Below are 21,851 nucleotides of genomic sequence, written 5' to 3' on the forward strand. Positions count from 1 at the left end.
AGGGTAACAAAATATCATTACCCGGGGGGGCAATAAATTATTTTACCTATTTAAAGAGAACTCTGTGAAAAACTTGGATAAAAAAGGATTCTGGAATCTCTGAACTATTTCAACAAAGGAACAAAAAGTCAAATTTATTTTTTATTTTGCATATATATGGTATTCATTTGGTCCTAAGAATATCTTGACGATATACACAAAAAAATGACCCTTACTGAATTCACAATCTGCTGCTTAAAAATTAAAATTAATTAGCAGATGGCCGGCTTACCAAATGATCAGTGTAAAATTTCAGTCCAATCTTCAGAAAAAAACTTTTGAGGTATCACTTGAATAAGCCATCTAACTGGTAACAAAATACTGAAATTATTAACAATCAGCACTACTCAGACAGACAAATTGGTCTTCATATATACTTAGAGCTGCAGAATTCTATGTACTTCTAATACCTTGGCATGTAAATGATTTTCAATTTACATTTAAAATCCCAATATGAAAAATTTGAAGAGTAAAATACAGAATATTCCATCCTTTGGCGTTTTGGTCAAAATTATTTAAGACAATGAAGTCAAAATAAAAATCCTAAAAGTGTGGTTTTCACTCAAGATATATATGTGAAATAATAAAGGAATGTTCTTACCTATAATGCATTCACTATAGTTAGAAATACGTATCAAATTTATGTGTGAAATGTTAATTTGGATAGATTGCTCTTTTAATTAATGTGATTACTGTGCTTGTGTCATCACCAATTCTGATGACACTGGGCTAAGAATTCAGCAGTGTCTAAAGCTGAAATGATCAGGAGGGAAGGCAGAGGGGAAAAAGTGAGTTATAAAAGTCTGCCAGTCGAATCACAAAAGTAAGGAAGAGAGAGAAAGCACAGAAACCAGGAAGTGGAATTAAGGTCAGAAATCATGCAGTAGCTGATGAGTGCACCTCTCAAACATTTCAGCCTCGGGACCCCTTAACACTCTTGAAAATTACTGTGTATCCCAAAGAGCTATGATTTATGAGGGTTACGTCCATTGATATTTACCATCTTATATATTACAATTGATAAAATTCCAAAATATGTATTCATTTAAAAACAATAAAACAAATATATTAACATAAGTAACATATTTACGAAAAAACTGTATTTTCCAAAACGAAAAATATTTAGCAAGAAGAGTGTCATTGTTTTACATTTCTGCAAATCTCTTTAATATCAGACTTATTACAAGACAACTGGATTCTCCTCTCTCTCTTTCTGCATTTAATCTGTTTCTATATCACATCTTGTATAACCTCTGGATACTCATAAGAGAATGGAGAGTTCCAAAGGCAAATAATGGCTCTGAATTACTATGAAAATACTTTTAGCTTCATAGACTCCCTTGAAAGGGTCTTGAGGACCCCCAGGGGTCCCAGGACCACACTTTCAAAATGACTGCATTACACAAACATATTTTAAAAAGTGGCAGACGAAGATGATTTGCAGACAAGCGTAAAAACATGGCTCATAAGCAGGGTTGCTCAGTTTGTACACCTATAAATTCTGATATTTAACAGATCTAGAATTGCAATGGGGCCAAGCCTACAGAGACAATTATCCGTTATCCTATTTCCAAGTGTAAATATAGAATCAACTCAATAGAATCTCCTCCAGGTGATCATGAAATTGTAATCACCAGCAGGGAAAAAAAAGAAACTGCTTTTGCATGCATAAAACAAAGATTGTACTGACAAGTCAATAATAAAATCTACGGAAATAATTACACAATTAAGATTAGGTCATGGCTTCGCTTCATTACAATAATTATGGTAAGATAATAGAAAGCACTGCTGAGGGACAACTCTCTTCCCTGAAGAGCTATAAAAATAAAGTGGATACGCACATATTTAGAATAAAGATATTCTTTTCTGGATACAGAGCATGGACCAAAATCCTCCCCCAGACTTACAAGTCCCTCTGAGCATGTTTATCCCACTAAATGGGCTCTGATAACCTAACGATTCCCCCTTTACACACTTTTCTACTTCATGCACAATAACTGCTCTAAATATTCTCCACTTGCAGTTTGTTTTTGTTTTTTCTCCTGAATCCTTGTTTTCAATGGTCTTTTGTTCCATTTCCAGCCTTACTCTTATTTGTTTCATCAATTACATTCACTGTTCCCTACCCCTTTCCACACACCTACGTGTGAGCTTATATTTTAAAATACAAAAATCTTGTGCATTTTAGAGACAATAGTAACCCAAACTATGAATAAGCTAAAAGAAGATGGGGGCAAAAAACAATGGCTTCAAATGACAAAAATAATTTGAAATAAACACTTGTACATTACTTTGAGGACAAAAGCATTTTCAACTGATCTCAATACTTTATGCTCTGCTTGTGTCATCAACACCCACTTGTTCTCTCTCAATCTATAGGCCCTTGGGGAGGGAAAAACAATGATAAATAGAAACCTGTCCTGGAAGAATACACAGAAATGACTCGGTAAAGATACAACAAAATAAGAAGGTGGTAAATAAGGCCTTTCATCTTAGAAAAAGAAGATATCAAGGAACAGAGTTTAACTCTTGTATAATACAGTCAGTTAAAGCTCTCTGAATCAGCCAAGGGCTGTAGCTAAGCAACATGATTCTTCACTTGCTCAAAAAGGGGACTGCCAAGCATCAGGAGCCTCATTTCTCACTGAAAGCTTTGACAAGTTTCCACCATATTTTATGTAATTGTAGCAGAGGGAGTGCCAGATTAGATCTGATTTGCTGTCATAATGGGATTTTTTCCCACATGCGCTAATGATGCAAAGCTATATTTAACCCCCAAAAAGTCACCCTCCGGCAGTCACTGTATATTCTGATTGCCTCTCATATCTAGAATTGGACAAGTAGCAATTTTTCTGCTACTGAATATGACAAAAGCAAAGGTTTAATAGGTAGGGTTTTTTTTCCCCCCAATTGGCTCCATTATAAATTTAGCTACATATTCCAAATCTGTTCACTAACTTCATATTTCATCAGATGTTCTCTCACTGAATTGAAAAGATCAAGAAAGTCTGGTACTTCGAGTTCACATCCTTTGGTGTATGCAAGTCAATTCTCTCGCCCCAGCCTACTCTTGCCGTGCCCTGCATATGCTGTAGATCACTCACCTTCGAACTCAGCCTCACCCTGATCCCGAGGCCACAGAGAAGCTTCAAAGCATTTTACACATTTGTATTTAGCAATGGTTAGAGTTCATAACTTATATATTGTCATATTATAATTTATGATAATATATTATCATAAATATAGTGAACCCTCGTCATCCCTGTACATGGTAAGCTGCCGTCCTCCATGTTCACCTTTGTTTTCTTCCTGCATTCCGATTTGTGTTCTAATTCTCTACTAGGAGTAGGTCCCTTCCCTTAACACCAGCCTTTTAATTGATGCCCAGACAACATGCACAGACAGAGAGGCAGTCTATTCACCGTGAATAGTCAGGTAGCTCTCTCCTTTGTACATTCTAATTCAAATACTTCAAAGGTCCTAACATTAGAGCAACAGATTCAAGAAGGTTGGTGATACGATCCAGTGACATAGAATGTATAAAAGGGGTGTCATTCAGGAGCAGACTCCAAACACCATGACCCTATTCTAGCTGGAAAATTGATTTATCGCCTTCTCTAAGTTATCTGATTCCTTGATAAGCAGAAGAGGCAAATTAGATTATTTTTAAAAATCAATGGTACTTCCTGTCATATTGCCTCCTTTCTGGCTCAGATTATCCCAGATTTGCAATAGAAGGTCAGCTAAATATTTTTTGGCTTTTTCATCTCACTTTCATCAAAATTTATCAGTCTTGCATTAACATCCCAACCATGCTTAAGGGGTAACTGGACATTAACTCCTATAAGCTAGCTTGAATGAATGTGGCAATGCTGAATAATGGTTTGCTTTATCATTATCACAGAGAAAAATCAGAAAATCTCACGTTTGGCAAGTACAAGCACATTAAAGTGAGAATTTAAAGTATTACCAGTACAAGGACAATGAGAGTATTGTTTTGGATGGAAACATCTTTTAGTGGTTCCATTTAGAGTATACTAGGTATAAAATCTTAATGCTACAGAAAAATTTAGAGGTATCTAGTCCAAACATGTAGCCAATGTTGCATGCAGTTTTAATGAGCCCCACAAAATTATCATGTGCTACCTTTCACTGTTGAAAATATCAAGGTCTACAGCATCCTCTCCAAGTGGTCATCCCTGCAAGGTGTGATTGAATAACTGTGACATTTAAATTTACAATCTACTATTTTAAAATGTGTATATTTCATTTTTTAACAATTCTGATTATTAAAAAGTTCCACTTACACTGAGGTAAACAGAGCCTTCTGCAGTTCCTGTTGTTTCACCAGTAAGTCACAGACTAGCCCCTATATTCCTTGAGAAAAAGTATAAATAGCCATATGATAGCTATTTTGATATTTGAAGACAGTTATCAGATCACCCACGTGTTTTCTATTTCCTGGAAAAACATTCTCAATTTCTTTGATTCCTCAAAAAGTAAGGTTTCAAAGTCCTTCGTAATACAAATTTTCTCTTCTGGAGTGCTTCTGCTTTATCTACACACATTTTAATGTACGAGAACTGAAACCTGTCATACTATTTTAGGTATTTTCTGCTAAGTTCTGAATACTGTTGAGATACAAGCCTCTCCAGATCTCGAGAACAACCTCAGACTATGTTGGCTTTTGCGATGGTTTTGCAGCCACACCATACTGTTGACTTATTTTCAACTTTCAATTATCCTCCCAACTATCATTCACATGTGATCAAATCAAACCACATCATTCTTCCTGTGCTCAGAAAGATAGGGATTTTGATTCACATTCAAGATCTTATCTTTGTTCTGATTAACTTTCATTGTGATGGAGTTGTCCATTTCTCTAACCCAGCAATATCGTTTTAGTCTCTGATTTTAACTTTGAATGAATTTGTTATTCTTAACTGTATGTCTCCTATATCATTATTCGAAGAATAGATGAACATTCTGGCAAGCACAAAGTCCTACATAAAACCGTGTAACAAAGGACCATAACCTTCACTGAAAGTTAATAGTCCATTCAATCACTTCCTAATATATAGCGTTAGACAAACACAAACCCAGGGCCTATGGGACCTTAATTCCTCTTCTACTAAGAATGATGCTGGATTTTCACAGCAATTACTTTATGAAATGCTAAAGCACCATGTCTAAAGTGATGCCTGGTATAGGATAATATCCCATCATCTCTCCTACCCAATTTCCAAGTTTAAATGTAGTTTGTAATCTAAAATACCCCATATATCCTCACATCTAATCCTAAATGAATTCATCTGGTTACATGTTGCCTAGAAAATAACCAGAAGTATATGATTGTAGTAAAACAAAAATAGGTCTAGAATCAGATAAATCTGGATTCCAATCCCAGTCTTACCAACTGCTATTTGTATGATTATAAATAAGTTATTTAACCTGTCTTGGCCTAGCTTTCTCATCAGTAAAATAGAGGCTTTAAAGATTAAAGAAATGCGTATAAAACACAAAGACCAATTCTTGACCCAAACCAAGCACCACCAAGTCGTTGCAGCCATTATTAGTGTTAAAATTAATAAGAAGCTTTATTTTTAGATTTTAATAAAAATCTATTGAGTTGAAACAATAGAAAAAGTAAAATTTATCCAGAGTCTTTACTGTGAATTCATCCACTTCCTACTGTAACCTTCAATTTTGGGGTTATTTGCATCAGCAGTCCTCACTATGATCCACAAAGGAAAAGGAAGTCTCTAAATATAGCAATGAATCTACCACCTCCTCACAGGTATGCTCAAGGTTCTTCAAGCTGTCTTTCTCCATCATCTTCTTCACAACTCCATACAAGTTCTAGATAGAGACACCACCAACATTTACAAGATAGACAGATTTTTCTTTTGAGGTTGTATATGCCCTCTTGCCTTCAATCTACCCTTCTTTTACAAACTACCAGCTAGCTTATACAAATCACCTTGTACACATTTCCAAAGCGATAAATTTCACTTCTCAAAACTAAAGGGGCTCTGTAATCCCAGTACTTTGGGAGGCCAAGGCGGGCGGATCATGAAGTCAGGAGATCGAGACCATCCTGGCTAACACGGTGAAACCCTGTCTCTATTAAAAAAATACAAAAAATTAGCCGGGCGTGGCAGTGGGCGCCGGTAGTCCCAGTTACTCAGGAGGCTGAGGCAGGAGAATGGCGTGAACCCGGGAGGCAGACCTTGCAGTGAGCCGAGATCACACCACTGTACTCCAGCCTGGGCGACAGAGCGAGACTCTGTCTAAAAACAAAAAACAAAACAAAACAAAACAAACAAACAAAAACTAAAGGGGTTCACATTCGGGGTGGGGGGCGGAAACATTGGCTGCTTCTTACCAAGCCTCTACTCATCTACTCAACTCAATACATGCCAGAAAGCCTTTCTTACAAACCTCACTTTTCTCTATATCTCTAAATGCTTACTAATCCTTAAACCATACTGGAGAACCTGTTTATTTTCTTTAATATATATAATGAACATCATTCTACATCAATGAATGAATAGTATTCAATTTAAGTAGCACAATGGTATGATATTATTTGGGTGCACTGTAATTTACTTACCCAATTCTTTATTATGCATTTGTTTCTAAATTTTTGCTACAATATGTAATACTGTGATAAGTAGTCAAGTACATATATATTTATGAATTATATTTTAGAATTATATTTATATATTTATTTTAGAATGTTCTAATGTTTTCTTAGATAAATTATTATTTTTTAGAAATGAAGTCTCACTCTGTTGTCCAGGCTGAAGCACAAGGGCACAATCATAGCTCACCACAGCCTCAAACTTCTGGGCTCAAAAGATCTTCCCGCTTCAGCCTCCTGAGTAACTGGAACTACAGGCATGTGCCACTAAGCCTTGCTAATTTTTACCATTTTTTCGTAGAGACAGGGTCTCGCTATGTTCCCCAGGCTTAGATAAATTATTTAAAGTAGAAGTAGAGAGAAAACAGGTAGAACAAAGAAGTATGCATTTTTAATGATACATTTTTACCATATTGTCGAAAAATTTACAACAATTTGCATTCCTACCAATAACACATGAGAATATCCTCACCAACATTGAGTATAATTCTTTTTTACTGCTTGCCAATTCAATAAATTCCTGCACTTCTAAAACACATGTGAAGACTTCTCTTTTATGACAAGTCTTATGTCTCAGAAATTAATATATTTTAGTACATATCACCTAGAAAATTTAGTACATAAAAAAGTTAAAGTCAATTGGTATATTTCTAAGTTCTCCGGTTCCCTCTAGAATGCAATAATTTCTTTTAAATTATAAATTTCCTCTGTCTTATTCACCACTAGGACCTAAAATAATGAATTTTAAATAATGTTATAAAAGGCATCCCATGGAAAAGATAGCTTATATGTTATTAACCATAATAATAATAAGAAGAATTACTAAGAATAATAGTTCAGCAAACTGTTAAAGTGTCCTCAAAGAGAGAAGCCTAGTACACCTAATTATACGTGAAGAGACTAAAGTCAGAACTGGGTTGCATGAGACAGTGATGGAAACGGTGGTTTAGTATTTAACCAGAATACAACACACAAATAGCTTGCAACTGTACACAGGGAAAGATGTATTGTATTTTAATAGTAAAAGAGACATCTAGACAACAAAGAAATAGTTTAATGCCACTTAATTTCCTACTACAGATTTTCTCTCTCTCTTTCCCCCAACCACAAGATGGCGATAGCCACTGGTGAACTCTTGGCTCAGTTGCTGGAAACATCTAAAACAACCAGTTTGCCCTTAACTAACTTATTAGGCTCCCGGCTCAGTGGTTTTAACACAGTGATTGCTAACCCTAGCTTTGAAACAATTTGAGAATCTCTATTCCAAATAACTCTCGAGAGCATAGTGGAAAACTCAGAAAAATACCATTGGTTTCTATTAATTTTAAAAAGAAAGACTATAACAAAATCAAACAAGATAGGCTTTAGAACTCCAAAAACAAATGAGGATCCATACAGTGGTGATATGGCCTCCTTTGGCTAAGCCTGGTAAACCAGTGATATATGACTGAAACAGAAGATTAGTCTAGAAGAAAGAAGACTTAGAAGGTAGCTAACAGCAGTCTTCAAATACCTGAAAGGCAACCACTACAAAAAAAATATTTTGTTTAAATTTATTTTGGGCAATTGATCAAAAATGATGCCCATGTATTAGAGGGAGGCCATCTAACAACAGCAGATTATCTCCATTAATTCCACAGTGTCAGGTACTTCTAGGCACAAATGAACACCTGATCATTGTCCTACATTCTAAAAGAAGAGTGTGACTTTATATTAAATAACCACATTTCACACTAGTAATAGGGGAAAAGAGAAGTTGTGCTACAAACACAATTAAAATGTAAATATCCACAATGATTACCAGTGTTTACTCCTCACTTACTGTAAGACTGTTACAGTTTCCAGTGTGAAATAATGGCATTAAAAATAGCTTGCAACATTCTCATTACTTAGTTTCAATTGCACTAATACAGATCATAAGAAGATTGCATAAGCCAAAATTCATTTAACTTTGTCCTTAAATGTCCCTCAGTGAATTTTAAGGCAATGTTACTGACTCAAGTGTACAAGGAAAGCCAGGGATTTGAAAGTTTTAAAAAACCTGTGCGGCTTGACTACGCTATAAGCTAGACTATATCCTAGAGCAGAGCTGTCCACTGCATTTTTCAGCATGGTAGCCACTAGTTATGGGCTATGAAATGCTTGAAATCAGGTTAGTGAGGCCAGAAACTTCCTTTTTTGATTTTGTTTAATTTTAATTGGTTTAAACTTTAAAAGCAACATGTGGCTAGTGGTTATCATACTAGACAGCATGGCTCTAGAGATAGGTGAACAATAGTATTTGTTAAACAGAAACTTTCTGGAGAAAAGAAGAGCAATGGTGAGATAGCAGCCACAAGATGGAACTGACACGTAGCTATTTCTAAGTAATTCACTAAATGAAAAGTCAAATGAAAGATCTCTAGAAAAGTACTCTAAACCTGCTGTAGCCAAATGAGTAAGTTATATTTTGTATGTAAGAGAGTTTTTCTGCTGTCTTTGAATCTTTGTATTCTATTCGTCTTCTCATATACCAAATGATGTGCTTTCTTACCTTTTCAGGCTTCTTTAAAATTTATCTTTAGAGATTCATTAAACTTACATTTGATAGAGTAGTAAAGAGTTACAAATAGATTTTCACCCAATTTCACATTCCATAGAAAAGAGGAGATGGGGAAACTGTCTTAGAGCAATATAAGACCAATGACTGGGGTGATAACACAACCACTCCAACGAATCTGCTATCTTCAAAAAGTGGTCTCCGAAGCAGAGTAAACACGATTTTAATTGGCATGCATAAAGAAAACACTGGAACTTCTGTTTACATTTAACTTTTTAATAAAAGAAACATAAGCTGTTAAGCCTTGTCTTACTTAGGACTTGAATTAATATTAATGCCCTCACTCAATGTACCCTTCACATGATCACAAATCTGAGAAGGCACTTGAGACATCCTGAAGCAAAACTGGGAGTTTCAAGACAGAAAAATACTGACACTGGTCACTGGGTTCCTTCATTTGCTTTAATTTTCCATTTATTGCCTTTATATTTGGCCATTTAGATGAATTTTCAGAGTGTATTGTTTTAAAGTGTAAAATATTTACTATTCTTCATGAGATGGTGTGTGACCCAGAAAATCTTCCCCCATAAAGATTCTCTGATTATCTCAACTGCTCACTTCCGAGCTTAAAGATGGGTTATACATTGCTTTTTACAAAAAAAGGCAAATGTTCCAAATTTGCTGACCTGTTCTGGGATGGCAAGTGGTTGGTTGTCAATAATTTCTATGAACCAGGCATTTAAAAAAAAAAAAAAAAATCCTTCAAAGCCATTTTAACAATCCATGAGAAAGTCTTTTCAAGTGAGCATTTTGAAAATTGATATTTGAAAATATTTTCAGTGTTAAGTGTTTTTTGTTGCCAAAACCTATAAATAGTCACATACCTCTACAGTTTAAACTTGGAAATAAAATGCCCTAGTCTGCTTTAATATATTTAACACGAAGAGATTCAGTGGGTTTTCAACCTATTCCTTTAAAATATTAAAATGACCAGCTTCCGAATTAGTTTGCAAGGACCAATTGACATCAAGTAAGATGAAGAATTGCCAGCTGTATCTCTGCAAAGAAAACCTCTGCAAAAATTGGTAGCAAACACAGTTGACAATTTATTACTTCAATTTGGACTGATTTATCCTTGTGAGGAATCTTTTTCAACCATGACAGATATTAAAACTAAGTATAAAAATAAAGTGAACTTAGAGACCTCTGAATCACTGCATTACTAAGTATTAAACAAAGATTTTCAAAAATTATGACATAATCATAAGTCTCACTAAAAATTTTATTAAAATTATGAATCAATTCTATTGCTATAAAAATATAAGTATTTTAACAAAGTAATGTAATTTACCTTAAAATGTTATTTCATCTTCATCTCAACCTTGTAAAATTTTCTGATTTATAATATACTTAACACAAAAATATAACAAAAAATGTATATATGCTCTAAATTTAAAATATGCATATACCATGGACTGATATTTAAAAGGAATTTACTAATGGAATATAACCAAAAAGTTTCCAGGATACTCTCCTAATATTTCCTATTTCAAACAACTTTTTTTTAAACTTCTTATAGTGGAAACAAAGCAAAAGAAAATATTTAAAACAAAAATTAATATCAATTAATTTTATGTTTAAACTATTCTGTAGGAGAGGATGTGAAAACCGACCAAGTCCATTTTGCAGTAATCTAGATTAGTTATGAAGACATGTCCTTCGAAAAACGCTTACTGGCCTCCTAGACTTTATGAAGACCTAAACCCACTGAGAGATTATTTTCCTCACAAACCATTCCATGCCTTTCTAAAATGCTCCCGAGGCTTTTGTCATTGCTTCCATGTCACTTATCTGTTTCCAACATCAGACCTGATATTCTGGTTGTACATACCCTAGAGGCTGAAAAGTTTTCCAACATCGCTAGAAAACTTTTTACAGTGAAAAGTCTGCCTCATTTATAACTTTGAAATTTGTAACTTTGCCTATTGTTGACAAGAGAAGAATGTCAAACATCAGCAAGATAAAACGCACTGTAAACCAAGATGAGTGTCTTTATTTCTAACAAATGGACATTCATAAAGACAGGACCCTACATCCCACAAATATGGATCATGTTAAGTGCTTCCCAAAATAAGCCAGTTTACACAGCAATCCTTGGGATGGTAACGGGCAGGGGAGGGGGTTGTTACAAAGAATAAAGTAGAGCCAGAACACTTGAAAAATGCCACAAGCGAGAGATGTTTCTTTCTGTTTTCCCAAGCAGTAAAAACCTCCAGAGAAGCCAGCTTCTAATCTCTAACTCACATTTGCATGGGAAAGGAACTGAAGAACGATTCCCAGTAACTACGCTGAGGATGTGGCCCAGAACTGTTGCAGGTGCCTAGAGTGACCAGCACAAACTATACAACCTTAGAGAAGCCCAATAAAATGTGTGAAGAGTTCCAGGACAGACCTGTGCAGGGAAGACTCCCCCATGAGGGCCTCCTGAGCATAGCCAAGACACAAAGATTCTTTACTCCCAACTCCAGTACCTGGGCAACAAAAGATGGCAAGAGGGACACAGACTGCAAGTTGAGCATACACTCTGTAGATCCATTGTTTTGATATTGCTTTTCGATCACTTAGCCTCTTTCTACCATATTTTCTAATGAAATTGTAGAATATTTTTTCCACCTTTTTCAGTAGGAATTTAATAAATACAATGCTCCCATATATAATCCCAAAAGTTATAAATTTCAACCTAATCTTTGTTAATCAGAATAGAGGATAATATTTTATCTTGAAATAACCTAGTTTATCTCAAAGCTTTAAAAAGACACAAAACCCAGAAAATTAATCATCCTGATGCAATGAAAATAAATCAATCTTCCAAAAGGAAAAAGAGGTTCTTGCAGTATGACCATCTAGTCAAATAAACAGATGCACTGTAAGGACACAAAACCACACCATGATTATTAGAGGCGAGCAGCAACTGTAACAAACTGAAAAGTAAATATCTCCTTGTTTCTAGGCAGACTGCTTGTTGAACCACCCAGGAGCACCACTAACACAAGGCTATATAGAAATGAACACACACAGATCAATATCCACAATATGACACCCATGCAGAAAAAAAGTCCACTCTGGCTAAAAGACAACACTAAGTGACTATCTGCTCTTAACAGAACAATATTGCTGTAGACATTGGCATAGAGATAATAATCAGGCTATAGATATTCACTTAGCCAAGCAATTGAAATTCATATCTTAGAAATGCCAGAATCATCCAAAGTGGAGGCTCAGAAATGTTCAAAACCCTAAGAACAATTAAAGGAGACCAAAAGAAGAGCTCAATTTTGTGAGTTAGCAAGGCGGAAACATTAACTGTGGATGGCAATCTCTGTGGAGGTGTATGGAGATGTGGGAGGAGGGGTGTGGATGTGAGGGAATGGGGGGGCTGTGGGAATGTATCATGAAGTGGGGGATCATCAGGATATGGTGGAGAGATGTGATAGATTTAGAGGGATATGGGGCATTATGGGGGCTTCTTACGGTTTGGGGGCAAGAGGATTGAGGGATGCTGTGGAGAGTGTGGTGGCAGGGTGGAAGTATGTGTTGAATGCATGATGGATGTGGGAAACAGTGAAAAGATATTTAGGAGTGTGGGAGTACAAGGGTATGTGGGTTGTGTGTGGCAGGAGTATGCATGGTGGGTGTATACATGGTAAACATTCAATGGGCATATATACGTGTATATGCATGCATATATACCGGTGCACCTGTCTGTGCATTTTTTTTGTGTGTGTAATGGTACAAATAAGTGCTTATTGCTAAATTTCCTTCTGATTTAAAATTCCTTCCTTAAAAGTTACACTATGTACAATCACCTTTCACAAATGGCAAAAATTCAAATTAAAGATGTAAATTACTACATTTGTGGAAATATCCCCTCTATTTTAAATAAAGCAAGCTGACTTTCCTCACAAACTCATGGAATCAATGTTGGAATAGCCCAAGTATTTAAGATCAAGAACTTTATTGTATGTTTATTTCATAGTTTGAGGACCTTGGAAATGGACTACTAAAAATGAAATCACTAGTATGGCGTCATATTTCTTCTCTGAAACTACGAAAGACATGTGATAGTCTTATTTCCAGAAGCATGATCTCTATGCTGTTTCCTATCAACTAGAGTTATCATCAAATTCAGCATGGATAGGGACTAAAAACTGAACAAATACACACACATATACACAATTCCTTTCCAGGACCCTGTACAGTGTTTTCTCCTTGTTTTCAAAATTGCCCCACCATACCTTGTCTAGTGCTCTTCTAGCAGATAGCAGCGTGTCTGAATGAATACCACCAATATTTCAATAAGCATCATATTCCATAAAAACAGGCATAATTTGACCCTTCCTGGGACTGATTTCTCATCTCAGGACTATTTTAAATTTCCAGCCCATTTTGAAGAATAGGGCCAGGCTTTGACTGAAGTCAAACTTCAGATGTAATTGTAGTTTTGGCCTTCTTTCAGTCCCCAAATGAACAGTTATTCTACACAAATTTTATTTTCTACTCCTAGTTCAGTTCATTTGGCAGCACTGAGACCTACAAAGATTTTGTTCCCAAGAAGATGCCTCTTGTTCATTTACCCCCACAAATATAACATATTCAAAATAACGTATTTCTGAGCTTAAAGAGGATTTTATTTTCATCTTCTTACCTCTGAATTATTGAGGTGGCATTTATGAGTTCCTGAAAACCAGCCATCACTTGAGCATTGGTCAATGTCCACTTTCTGAAGATTTATGTCAACTTTCATGACACCCCTAGAAACAGAAAAGGATAAAGAGAACAAATTAATCTGGGCATTTATGATTTCTCTGTACTTTATCCTTGAAATTATAAAATTATCATAAAGAACATGCCAAAAATTGTCAAATTGCCCACTCATATTCAACCAAAGTGTACCAAGAGAAGACACACAGTAGAAGAAAATAATTAAGTATTGGCTTTATGTAAGTCCAAAGGCAGGGAGCCGTCTTCACTTCCTTATATAATGCCTGGTACATGATAGGTGCTCAATAAATATGTGTTGATTGCCTGAACTCCAGGACGATATTGCTCTAGACATGGCAGAAAATGTGACTGTAAAATAACACTTGCTCTCAGAACCTCTTCTAGTAAAGTAAATTAAAATAAAACCTTCAGTTCATTTCTTTCTAGTCCTATTTCCCATTGCAGGGCTAGGAAGATTGGGGAGTAGGGAGGACAGTATCAGCAAATAAGCATCTCATTCCTCTGATCTCCTGTTCTAATAACTCTAAACAGCTCTTTATGTCTCCCAGTGTTCTGCATTAAACATAGAGATTTGCCTCACTACAGAAATGCTGACTACAATTTTTTTCTTTTAAATCTGGAAAGGAAGAGATTGCATTTCACTTAGCCATTTGAGAAGTGTCACTAAGAAAGACGACTCACAAATTCAGAGCCAGTCAAAAGCTAAATTGCAAAGAAAGCTCCAAGTTGGTCTAAAATTCCTCCACTTCCTCCAACCAACTTTCTCTCTATATTTTCCTAAGATTCCCTCCTTCCTATTTTTCACCACCAGCAGCACCACTAGCAGCAGTTGCTGCAGAAATAGCTGTCCAACACTGAACTATCACACATGGACTTTACTGAAATAAATATTCTGCATCCTGGGCCCTGAAGCTTTATAATGTAGTTTTTCATAAACTTAAGTAAAATATATATACCCCACTAAAAACTACTCAAATAAGAACACACTTTCAAGGTCCCACACCCCTAATTTAAACAATTTTTCATTATGATATCACTCATATATATAAAATATAAAAGTAGGCTCAAGTTCCTGATTTTATAGCTCCTGTAGCAACAAGGAATCCCACAGAGTTACAAAATAATAAATGCAAACAAAACTATAAAACCAACAAAAACCAAATTTAAAATATTAATTTAAGAAAACCAAACATTATGCTTTGCCAAAACAAAATCACCTCTCAAAACAGGAATATAGTACTGACTGCTAGTTCAGCAATCTTATTTTGCCACACATCTTATGACTCATTTCTCTCATCTCTTTTCTCCTTTTAAACTACTGTGAAGCATTCTAACAGAATGGCTTAATGCCATTTGGGCTTCCTTTGGGGTGAATAAATCATTTCTTTTTTCAGTCTGCCTGTGTTCTTTTCTTTAACCTGTGAGAAAAGTACTATATTACCTAGTGCCTACATGCTCAAAAGATACACAGAAACAAACAGGGACACTAAAACCTCCTGCCAGTATTTGGTTTATCCAGATAATCCAGAATATGTTTGAGTTGATTTTCCAGATGATCGGAGAAATGAAAACCCAAAGATTACAGAAAACACGCTGATCATTCAGAAATATAGACCCCATCTTGCAAATTACTGTTGTGGGCCATAATGCGATAAAACACATGTTTATGTAATAAATAAATGGATTTCCAAGTAACCTAATGCCTTAACCCAGTTCGCTCCTTTCCTCTTTCAACAAATATTTGTTTGGTATGTGCATATCACTGTAAGAAACACTATGCATGACAGAAAGGCAAACCTACCCCCAAGGAACACTAAAAGGCATAAGACATTTTGAAAATGACCAAAGTATTTAATGGACAGTGGATACTAAATTCTGGAGGATTTGGGGAACTATCATTTGGAGTAAAGTAGGGCTTCAATAGCCATTCATTGACATACTGACTGCTTTCACCACTAGAACCTTCCATGGAACTATGTTCCACAAAAGTTAATCCAATCATCTAAGCCCACTTCTCGTTCTACTTTATGCTCTTTGGAAATAACATTCTTTCATTCATTCAGTAGATACTCAGTGAGTGCTTACTATGTGCCAGAATTTTTCTTGGTTTTTGAAATGCATCAGTAAGTAGGAACATAAAATCCTGCCTTCATAGAACTTAATTCTAGTGTGGGATAGAGAAATAGGTAAAATAAATGACTAAATTATACTATATTTTACCAAAAAAAATAAGTTCTATGGGGAAAACAACTTCAAGCAGATAAAGGGGATGAAATAGAAAACTTTTAAAAAATTTTTAAAGGGTGCTCAGGATAAATCTCACTGAGGTGAAATTTCTGACTCAACACAGTTCAAGGTATACTTAGAGCAGGTTTATAAAAACACTCTAAATCACCAGTATTATAAAGCTTCTCACCGGACTACTGGTGTCCAATACGTTTTGGTTTTCTTTCTTGACTATCTTATTTAGAAAGTATTTGCAATTGGCAAACTAATCAATATGCATTTCTACTCGTTCCACAATTGCTGGTAATAATGAGATCAAGTTTTTCTCAACAATCCTGCCATGGCAGTTCAGTTCCCAGACAGTGGAATTCCAGCTTACTCAGACATCGGCTAACTTGGAAAATAAAAAGCTGCAATTACTGTGGTCGTTTCCTTCCCTGGAGAAAACTGACTTCAGAAAAAGGCAGCTCAACTGACTGAAAGCTTTCGCCCTTCATTCCAAGTTCATACATGGAAACTAAAATGTCACCACAGACCTCAAGCCCAGCTTGTGAAGCATTCCAGATTGCGCAAAACCATGGAAGATAATGAGCTATGTTTCCCAGCTGGGAAATCAACACTGAGGCTTCTTCATTAGACCCTAAGCCTGGGCACCTAGAGACTTATAAAACCCTGGGGGAAGGTGCTGTAGACTTCCTGTCATGGGGAAGCGGAGGTTTTGGGGGATATAACGGAAAGAAAATCCTCTCTTTGTGGGGAAGAGCATCCTGCCGAAAGGGAAGCAAAGATCCAATACCTAAGGACCCGTGTGTCCCATCACAGACCAGACCCAGCGAGAGCCCCGTCGGGCCTGCGCCCTGCATCCCCTGAGTGGACATCTCAGGGGTGGAAGTGTTCCTGGGAAATTCTGAGGGTGAGAAAGCTGGCTGCTGTTTCACGGCCTCAGGACAGGAAAGTGAGGGTCAAAAAATAGCCTGTAAGTAGCCTTCAGAGAATGGAAAATATAGCAAATAGGATCCCCCAAACAGCTGGGTGCTCAGCTACACTGCAGACCAGCATTTTCCTCTATTTGTCCATCAATAGAACAACAAGCCTGAAGCAGGATTCAGCCCATCAAACACCATTTCCCTACTGGTCTTTCTCTGTGAATGAACCTCCAAGTCAAAGCAATGGCCAAGTGCCATAGGTTGGACTCCCTTTGTGTTTCTTGTATCTTGACCCTTCTCGTCCATATGCATGGCCACTGCCTTGCTTCAGGCCATCTTTCCCCGATTAAAAAAATGTAATAATAGCATACTCTTGGGTCCTGTTTGGCATTGCTCCCAGTAAAAATCCTGGTTTGTAGCTCTTGACGTTTATATGGTGTAGGGACCTTCTTTAAGAAAAACAAAATCATGAATACACATTTATGTGACAAGACGACTTTGGCCCTAGGTCTTTGGGTGATAACTGTTGGATGGGTAGGCACCATGGGCATTAAGAGTATTACCAGAAGCCATTTCTATTCCAGAATGACCAGTAACTTCACTATACAGAGAAGTGACCACAAACAACTTTAATATATATTGCTAAACCCAGACTAAAACAAAAATCCTAAACTTCCTCTTAACCAGTTTGCAAAACTGCCCACAGCCTAGGAAAAGTGTAATGGAGGCACATTATACCAGAAAGAGATCATTGCATTCAAAATATCTTATTTTTGCAAATTTTACAAAAACAGTTGACCACAAAACTCATTTCTAGTACCCATTCCAGGATTTTAGAAAGTTCCCATGCAAGTAAGGGTTGCTGAAGCCCAAGAATCATATACCACTTTCTATGTAATATTTGAAACATATAAACCCAATCTTGACAATTCCCTACTTGAAATCAATATTGCTCACTTTCCTAAAGGTTAAAATCCAAGTTCCCTGGAACGACATAATCAGGGCCCTCCTACTTCTAACTTCTCCAACCACTCTCATGCATATATTCCTTGTTCCAGACAATTCAGAACTACATTTAGAGTCCTAAAAAATTCATGCTATCTCAAACCATTCTTTCATAGATGCCTTTATACATGAAGTCCCTTTGCCTAAACTATGCTTTACATTATACCTTCTACCTGGCCACTTGATAAAGCCTCCCATGAACTCCAAGTCTGATACGGAAGAGAGTTCCTTATTCTCCCATAATGCACTGTGCTTACCTTCTTCATATCAATTAGCACGCTATATTATAATATTTGATTTTCAATGATATGTTTTCCCCACTGAAATTTCCACGATCTTTTTTTTTTTTAACATTTTTCCTCAGCTCCTAAATCAGCCCACAGCCAAAAATTAACTTTGGAGGAATTGCAGACACAAGAGAAGCAAGGAGTAGCTAAACTGACATCCCGCCCCCCGCACCCCGAGAAAAAAAATACCCAAGCAAACTAAAAATATCATAAACTGCTATGGAGGAATGGATAGAGAGAGAGACTAGATAAACTGATGGAAAGACTTGAAATTCTGCTTTTCTCCCTCCCCGTGTTACCTTGGACAATAATATTTCTGCTCTGTCACTGCAAAAAAAAAAAAAAGAAGGACAGTAACAGCCTATGTAGTCAATATTGATGGGATATCAAGGAAGAAGTTCTGCTGAAATAGATTGATGAAAACAGGTGCCTGTAGATCAGCTGCCATCAGTCATTCACTTCTAAAAATAGACAACCAGAATAGAATCTGGTGCCTAGAAATGGACTGCTGCCGTAATGAAAACTTTAAACCTATGCCAGTGGCTTTGGGACCAAGCAAAAGCTGAAAGGGCCTCAGTGATGGTTAATGAAAGTGGGAATCTGTTGGTTTTTTGTTTTGTTTTGAGACGGAGTCTCGCTCTGTCGCCCAGGCTGGAGTGCAGTGGCCGGATCTCAGCTCACTGCAAGCTCCGCCTCCCGGGTTTACGCCATTCTCCTGCCTCAGCCTCCCGTGTAGCTGGGACTGCTGGGGCCCACCACTTCGCCCAGCTAGTTTTTTGTATTTTTTAGTAGAGACGGGGTTTCACCGTGTTAGCCAGGATGGTCTCGATCTCCTGACCTCGTGATCCGCCCGTCTCGGCCTCCCAAAGTGCTGGGATTACAGGCTTGAGCCACCGCGCCTGGCCTGTTGGTGAGTTTTGAAGGACAATGAAGAAAATGTTATTGGAGGCAGGAACAAAAGGGACTTTTGTTATATAGTAAGTATAAAGTTTGACAGCACCATCACCTGTGAATAAGTGAATTTGTAGATCCGGCTGAGGAAGTTTCTAGACAAATGCAGAAAGTATTATGCCTGGCTCTTTCTAGCTGCCTCTGATAAATATAAAAAGACATGGACTAAAGAAGGAGCTGGTTCATGGTTTTATGTACTGGCTTTTTGAGAGAGCCTCTGTCACCCAGGCTGGAGTACAATGGCACGATCTCAGCTCACTGCAACCTCCACCTCCCCGGTTAAAGTGATTCTCCTGCCTCCGGAATAGCTGGGACTACAGGTGTGCACCACCATGCCCTACTAATTTTTGTATATTTAATAGAGACGGGGTTTCACTATGTTGGCCAGGCTGGTCTTGAACTCCTGACCTCAGGTGATCCACCCGCCTCAGCCTCCCAAAGTACTAGGATTACAGGCATGAGCCACTGTGCCCAGCCATGTTTTGACTTTTTAATTGTGGTAAAAATATACATAACACAATTTACCATCTTAAGCATTTTTAACACATGCTTTTATAGTATAGAGTACATACATATTATTGTGCAGCCAATCTGGGGAACTCTTCTCATCTTGCAAAACTGAAACTCTGTTCCCTTTAAATGACAAATCCCTATTCCCCAACTCTGCCAAGCTCTTGGATTAAAACTACCTTTCTGTCTATATAAATTTAACTACTCTAGGTTCCTCATGTATGTGGAATCATACAGTAATTGTCTTTTCATGACTATTTCACTTAGTATAATGTCCCCAACGTTCATCCATGTTGTAACATGTGTCAGAATTTCCTTCCTTTTTAAGGCTTAACAAGATTCCATTTTTTATATACACCACATTTTGTTTACCCGTTCGTCTGTGGTGGGCCCCTTGAGTTCCTTTCCCCTTTTGCTATTGTAAATAATGTTGGTATGGAGCTGTTTAGATTTTTAACAAAATTTAGAAGAAATATAAAAAGCCAGGACTGCTGAATTTGAAATAAAACTTTCTCCGGAAACACAACAAGCAAATAAAATATGGTGCATTAGTTTGTTAAGGCTGCCATAACCAAGCATCACAGACTGGGCGATTTGAACAACAGAACTTTATTTTCTCACAATTCTTTAAGCTAGAAGTTTAACATAAAGGAGTCGGCAGAGTTGCTTTCTTCTGAGCTTTCTCCTTGACTTGTAAATGGCCATCTTCTCCTTGTGTCTTCACACGGTCTTCCCTCTGTGCATGTCTGTCTCCTCATTTCTTAGGAGGACACCAGTCATATTGCATTAGGACCCACCCTAAATGACCTCATTTTAACTTACTTCTTTAAAGATCCTATCACCATATACAATCACATTGTGAGATATTGGAGGTTAGGACTGCAACATATCAATTTTTGGAGAACACAATTCATACCACAATATATGGTATCCTGATTTATATCCTGGAACAGAAAAGGAGGAACATTAGTGGAAAAACAGGAAACCTGAGTGAAGCCTGTAGTTAATATTAGCTCCTTACTTTTGATAATTTTACCATGGCTATGTAAGATGTATTACTACAGGAAGCTGTGTAAAGAGTATATAGAAACTTTCTTTTCTATCTTTACTAATCTTCTGAAACTCTAAAAGTATTTTAAAATACTTTTAAAAACTTCCTAGTTATAGAAAACTAGTTTTTAAAAAATAAAATAAAATAAATAAATAAGGGAGACTTGGCCTGGCATGATAGCTCACGCCTGTAATCCAAGCACTTTGTGAGGCCGAGGCGGGCTGATCACGAGGTCAGGAGATCGAGACCATCCTGGCTAACACAGTGAAACCCTATCTCTACTAAGGATACAAAAAATTAGCCGGGCATGGTGGCGGGCACCTGTAGTCCCAGCTACTTGGGAGGCTGAGGCAGGAGAATGGCGTGCACCTGGGAGGCGGAGTTTACAGTGAGCTGAGATTGCGCCACTACATTCCAGCCTGAGTGACACAGCGAGACTCTGTCTCAAAAGAAAAAAAAATAATACTATGGACACTCAAGAATTAAAGAGAAAATATGCAAATAAACAGAAAATATGCAAATAATATGCAGAATGAAGATATAAAAAGTAATGTTTACAAAACAGTATTAGGATAAACTGTTCTCTAACAAACTTTGAAAAACTAAAAGAGAATAACTAAAAGGATAAGTTGATAGACAATATAAAATGCCAGTTTGCCCCGAAAGGAAGAAAAAAGTTTAATAGTGCAATAAGCATAAAAAATTTAAATCATTCACTTCCCTGAAAACTTCAGGCCTAGATGGCTTTATACACAAATTCTACCAAACTTTTAAGGAACAGTTCTGGTTTTATGTTTTCACAAACAAAAGAGAAAAAGAAAACCCCACCCAGTTCACTTTACATGATTTTTATTCCAAACCACCCGAGGGCAATAAAAAAAAAATTGCAGCC

At 36.8% G+C, this 21,851-nt stretch overlaps 1 protein-coding gene across 1 annotated transcript in view; it reads right to left on the reverse strand.

The window, feature by feature from the left end:
• GPR158 (G protein-coupled receptor 158) overlaps positions 1–21,851 on the reverse strand; it is a 451,105-nt gene that overhangs the window by 396,481 nt on the left and 32,773 nt on the right. The window contains exon 2 of the mRNA XM_030941019.1: positions 13,927–14,032. Coding sequence (XP_030796879.1) covers positions 13,927–14,032 — 106 coding nt within the window. The remainder of the gene's footprint in view (positions 1–13,926; positions 14,033–21,851) is intronic.

This window comes from Rhinopithecus roxellana, chromosome 11 (genome assembly GCF_007565055.1).
Source record: "Rhinopithecus roxellana isolate Shanxi Qingling chromosome 11, ASM756505v1, whole genome shotgun sequence".
Lineage (NCBI taxonomy): Eukaryota > Metazoa > Chordata > Mammalia > Primates > Cercopithecidae > Rhinopithecus > Rhinopithecus roxellana.